The sequence below is a fragment of the Polypterus senegalus genome, chromosome 2 (genome assembly GCF_016835505.1).
Source record: "Polypterus senegalus isolate Bchr_013 chromosome 2, ASM1683550v1, whole genome shotgun sequence".
Taxonomy (NCBI): domain Eukaryota; kingdom Metazoa; phylum Chordata; class Cladistia; order Polypteriformes; family Polypteridae; genus Polypterus; species Polypterus senegalus.
The window spans coordinates 17,478,741-17,484,964 of NC_053155.1; the positions used below are offsets into that span (position 1 = coordinate 17,478,741).

At 37.5% G+C, this 6,224-nt stretch overlaps 1 protein-coding gene across 1 annotated transcript; it reads left to right on the plus strand.

Moving 5' to 3' along the window:
• The first annotated feature begins 4,743 nt into the window (after window positions 1-4,743).
• LOC120524283 (olfactory receptor 24-like) lies at window positions 4,744-5,691 on the plus strand. The gene has a single exon (XM_039746142.1). The coding sequence runs from the start codon at window positions 4,744-4,746 to the stop codon at window positions 5,689-5,691; it is 948 nt and encodes a 315-aa protein (XP_039602076.1).
• The last annotated feature ends 533 nt before the right edge of the window (window positions 5,692-6,224 follow it).

The window sequence follows — 6,224 nt, forward strand, 5'->3', positions numbered from 1 at the left end:
TTTACTACTCAGATATATATAGAATAACTCGAGTATCATGCAAATCAAAAAACTTCCCACATGAAGACAGCACATTCACACATTTTTCATATTGCTATGCCTGTACCTTGCTTTCCATACCCTACCTGTTTCCGATACTCAGGGTTGTATTGTTCTTCAGAAGCTATTCGAGGGTTAGTTACAGGTGTCAACGGGCATGCACAAAGAGGATGCTCGCTAAAACCCATTAGTCGTCCACCCCTAAATTTGTCATTTCTTGCCTTTTGACCCACTGCCGAAGTGGCTCAGATGAAGAGGATCAAATGGAGTTCCAGCACCCAACAGGGCTGAGTCATAGAACTCCACTTCCCATGTAGCCCTGTGGAAATCTATGGCTCTACCGCAACTCAGGGGGACTACCATCTAACAGCCTGAGGGAGGTACTGTCCTGTATATATTCTCTACCCCGGGCCTTCCAGTTTATTGGCGTCTCAGCCACGAAAGGGCCCTGGCTGTCTGCCACACAGTATTATAATACAAACTTTATGATAAAATATTTCTACATTACAGTACATCCTCGAAACACTGGGCAAAAAATGTGTACTGGTTTTGGTAACAATGTGAAAAAGATGAAAAGGATTAGCTTAAAATCAAAATAGGCATTAAAAAACAATACACATGTATAAGTTCTTCACCATTACAGTTTGGATCCTTCATATCATTGAATTTTGTGATGGCAAAAATGAATGCAAAATGAAACTCAGATGTTTCACTCCTCCTACTCACTTCTCTGGCAGTTTCAGACTTTGTCCTGCAAGCTAAAATCACATGCCCTTTCTAACGAAACATCAGTGACACAAATTAATAACACTCCAGAAAATAAAAAAAAAAATGACAAAACGATATATACACTATATGATAGACAGTGGCACTGACCAGAAAGCAGGAGACAGAGCTGGAGGTAACAGAGTTCAAGATGGTAAGATTGGCATTGGGTGTGATGAGGATGAATATGATCAGAAATGAGGACATTAAAGGATCAGCTCAGGTTGGATGGTTGAGAGACAAAGTCAGAGAGGCGAGATTGCGTTGGTTTGGACATGTGAAGAGGAGAGATATAGTGAGTATATTGGGAGAAGAGTGCTAAGGATAGAGCTGCCAGGCAAGAGAAGAAGAGGAAGGCCTAAGAGAAGGTTTATGGATGTGGTGTGAGAAGACATGAAGATGATGGGTGCAACAGAACAAGATGCAGAGGACAGAAAAATATGGAAGAAGATGATCCACTCTGGCAACCCCTAACAGGAGCAGCCGAAGGAAGAAGAAGTAGATATACACTATATGATATTTGAAAATTAGGAAAATGAATATCAGTATCATTTATTGACATGTAGCTTTGAAATCCACATTAGAATATTAGAACATTAATCAATCAATCAATCAATCAACATTTATTTATATAGCACATATTCATACAAAAAAATGTAGCTCAAAGTGCTTTACAAAATGAATAGAGAAATAGAAGACACAATAAAAGATAAACATAAGTCAACATTAATTAACATAGAATAAGAGTAACGTCCGATGGCCAGGGTGGACAGAAAAAACAAAAAAAACTCCAAAGGCTGGAGAAAAAAATAAAATCTGTAGGGGTTCCAGACCAAGAGACCGCCCAGTCCCCTCTGGGCAATCTACCTAACATAAGTCAAACAGTCCTCTTTGTATTTAGGGTTTTCATTGAAGGACTTGATGATGATGGTCACGTAGACTTCTGGCTTTCAGTCCATCAATGTTGGTGCATCCTGATGCTTTGAGTAGGTGGTGGTGGCGCAGGCCGCCACCACAAAGAAACCGGAAAAAGAAACAGAAGAGAGTAGGGGTCAGTACGGATTTTAGAGCCACTGTGAATAGTTATTATGAAGAATTGAACATACAGAGTATCAGTATTAAGTTAAAGTGAAGTTATAAAAAGAACAATCTAGATGAGAATAAACCATTCAGCCCAACAAAGCTCACTAGTCGTCTCCACTTAATTCTGCCACACTACTTGCTCACTTATTCCATTTGTCTGTGGTTCTCTGTATGTAAAGAAACACTTACTAATGTTTGCACAAAAGTTTCCCTTAACAAGTTTCCAACGGTGTCCCCGTATTCTTAATGAACTCATTTTAAAGTCACGGTCTCAATTCACTGGACTAATTCCCTTCATAATTTTAAACATATCAACCATGTCTCCTCTTAATCTCCATTTGCATAAACTGAAAAGGCTCAGCTCTTTTATCTTTCTCCATAATTCATCTCCTGTAGCCCTGGAATCAGCCTAGTTGCTCTGCTCTGGACTTTTTCTAGTGCTGCTATGTCATTTTTGTAGCCTTTGAGACCAAAACTGCACACAGCACTCCAGATGAGGCCTCACTAGTGTGTTATAAAATTTGAGCAGAACCTCCTGTGACTTGTACTGCACACATCAGGGTGCTATATAACCCAACATTCTGTTAGTCTTCATAATGGCTTCTGAACACTGTCTGGCAGTTGCACCATTTTGATGCACAGGTACTTGCAGTGCGTTGAAGTGGTGTGCACTGAATTTCTGAGATATCTGGAACTTTTCAAATAGAAATATTGCATATAATTTTAAAAGGCAGTATATAAATTAGCCACTTTTTAAATATGTATGTAGTTGTTATTGTTCATACTTAACTTTATATTTTTGTATTATTATTTCATGAATTATTTTTGTATGAAAATGCTGCTCTGACAAAAGTACTGCCTGAGGCTGTCCTCTTGTCGCCTGACCCCACATGCCCGCCCTGGGTCTATTTTTCTGTCTTTTATCATGAACTCAAGAGTGGTGATTGAGTGATAGAGATTGCAAGTTCAAGTAATTGAAATTACATAAGTGATGTTTCTTAAACTAATTTTTGTGCTGTTAGAATTATTTTGGATGAAAAATTGTTTCTTTCTTAACTTTTGCATTCATAAATCCACACTGAAATCATTCTCAATTTTTTTCTTGCATCATTGCTTGATATTTCTTATTAATACAAAATGAACATTTATGAATAATGTCAAAACACTCTCATTATCAAAATATTATTACTATAGTATATTCAAAAGATTACACATATCTTTAAAAGGAAAGGATTAAATATTATTAGAATAACCAGTATAAATGTATTTAATATTGTCAAAAGCCGAAGCTGGTAAACATGACTGTGTCTGACATCATCCAAACACCAACTACCCTGAAGTTTATTTTCTCCAGGCTCGCTCTGACTGGGGTTTTTTGATTTCCTCTTCTCCACTGCTAACTGGCCATGTCTTACTTGAAATATTATCAGACTTATTTTGTCACAATTTGTTTATGTTAATCAATTTAAAATTGTTCTCTTTACATAATGTGTAATCTAATTTGTATTTTTCTGCATGTTCAACATGATAAGTTTATTATAGCTGTATGCTTTGTTAAAAAAAAGCACAAAGAAGCAAAAGAAGGGTAGGGATACCAGCAAGTGATCCCCGTTTGATATGTTTTATTGCTGGTGAAAGAATGTTAAAAGTATGAAGAGATGGTAATGTCAGATGTCATATACTTTCCTGCATAGTTTTTCAGCTCTCCACAGACTTCCTTTGAGCTGTTGGTCCAAAGTGACAAGGATTCCCTGGGTCAAGTGGTTTATATGTAGCGGTGGAAGAAGAGGAGGCGGGGCCACTGTTCTTCCAGGCTGAAGTGACATCAATAGTCCAGCAGATAGTTCTCCTGAAACAGTTTTAGAGTTGCCACTACATTCAAACTCTTCCCTGTATATTTAATCAACCCCATACCTATAAGGCAGGGCCTACACTTGGGTGTCTGACAGCTTGTTTTAGCAGTCTGAGTCTGCATTCAGGGAACAATGGAAAATAGTGATGTGAAAACCCTGCTGAATTTGCTTCACCTCAAGTCTGGCGAAATCTTGGAAATGTTCAGGAACTTTGGGGAACTCAGCAAAATGTATTGACATCATTGAGGAAGGAGGAAATGAACTAGTATGGAGTGGATTATAATGGTGTTTTAAGTGTCCCTGAGGACTTGGAAACCATCTTCCAACTGTTATGGACCAATTAATGTGGCCAAAGAGTAACCTGGGCTTTGATGCAGCTGTGCTAATCACTTTGTTACCATGCCTTCCTACAATGAATAGAATTAGAAATCAGAAGAGTTACATTTCATCAACTGCACAGCATTCTGGGTAATACTATTAAAAGAGTAGGCTCACATATTACACCCAGGTCACATAAACGTCCACACAGAAAAACATTAAATTCAATACACCAAAACAAGGTTTTCACTAATTTTTAGCAACCAGGAAAATAATTCTTATTAAATCCATACTGGAAGAATGATTTTTCGAATATAGCAGATATTATATACTTGGATGGAAGGCGCTGTTCCATTCGTCATTGGCTTCACAAAGCATCATGGAGTGCTGGAAAAAACAAGATTATTTAAGACAAAATTCACACAGCAAATTTTCAGGAAAATATTTGCAGAACAAGGTCACCAGTGAATCCAGCAAATTCGCTATGAAGAACTCCTTGGCAAATTTTTGCAAGTCAACACAGTTCAAACAGGACTACCACTCAATGTGACTTAAGATCAGGATAATAGCCCCCTAATTCTGACACTTTTGAAGTACTTTGTGATATGTAACTGTACTATCCTACTGTACAATTTCCAAATAAATGTTATTTTCTCTTTTTACAGTTACCCACTTCTCCACCAGGATGAAAAATAATTCCTTCTCTCCGGCTGTGTTCATTTTGGATTGCTTGAACCATTACGAACAGCGGAGTTTGATAACTGCAGTACTCTTCTTGATGTACTTGGTAACTCTTGTTGGAAATGTGCTGGTGATACTCGCCATCTCCTTGGACCATCAACTCCAAACACCTATGTATTTTTACATCATCATTCTTGCCTTTATAGACCTGACTTGTAGCACCAACATCATCCCAAGAATGTTGTGTGCCATACTCTTTGACCAAGTAGTGCCAAACCCTGCCTGCTTTACACAATTATATACTGTGCATCACTTGGAAGTTATGCAGACATTTCTATTGACTTTCATGGCTTATGATCGCTATGTTGCCATTGCCTATCCTCTCAGATATGCGTCAATCGTTACAAACAAAACAGTTGCAGCATCTTTTATCCTGTCAAACATTATGGGATTTATAGTGGTCATACCATTTTTAGTACTAGTCAGTGATTTAGAATTCTGTCGTACAAATGTAGTGCCCTTCTGCATGTGCGACTATGTCACAATGGTCCGTATTGCCTGTGTGGATTATATTAATTACATTATTCCTAGTTCCATTGTCTGTGCCGTTTTGCTCTTATGCCCTTTAGCCACCATTCTCTTTTCTTACAGCATGATAGTTCAGGCTGTGATGAAGATCTCTAAAGAAGGAAGGAAGAAAGCTTTCAGCACATGCCTCACCCATTTAATGGTTGTCGGGATATTTTATATTCCACTTTTTATCGCTTATGTTTTGCCATCGACGGGAAAGACTGCAGAAGAGTACAACATTATCGTAATCATTCCCTGCATTATTCCGCCAATGTTTAATCCGATCATATATAGCCTCAGAAACAAAGAGATGAAGAACAGCATCCTAAAGCTCTTATTTAGACGAAGAATCATTCCCGAGTCAACTAAACATCAAAAGTAAAATGAATAAATTGACTGTTTTTTTGAGAAATGTTATAAATTTAATTATTGCAGATTTTTTTAATTAAACACATTTCTTTAAAGGTGATGAAAAAGAAATGCAACTGTAAAGGACTCATCCCTCTGTCATAAATCACCCTCGTCTTGCATCTGTTTCTGCACGGATAGATCATGACTCCTGGAACCTATGAGCAATAAATGTTAACTATAAAAAATATACAATACACCTAACTTTATATTTTGATCAAGATCTTTACTTCTAAATGTACCACTGTGCAGACCCATTTGCTTTCTGCCCATGCACACTTTTATTTTAAATGGACAAATTTGTCATTTTTGCCCATCAATCTACACTCAATAACCCATAATGACAAAGTGAAAGTATGTTGTCAGAAAGGGTTGAAAATGTATTCAGATCCAAAGCTGAAATCTTTCATTCAGGTAAGTATTCTAACCCTTAATTCAGTACGCTGTAGGAGCCCCTACGACAGCAATTACAACTTTGAGTCTTCTTGGGTAGGTTTCTACATGGAT

Excerpts from the sequence above, each read along its gene's own strand:
- LOC120524283 (XM_039746142.1), top strand. The coding sequence starts at position 4,744 with ATGAAAAATAATTCCTTCTCTCCGGCTGTGTTCATTTTGGATTGCTTG.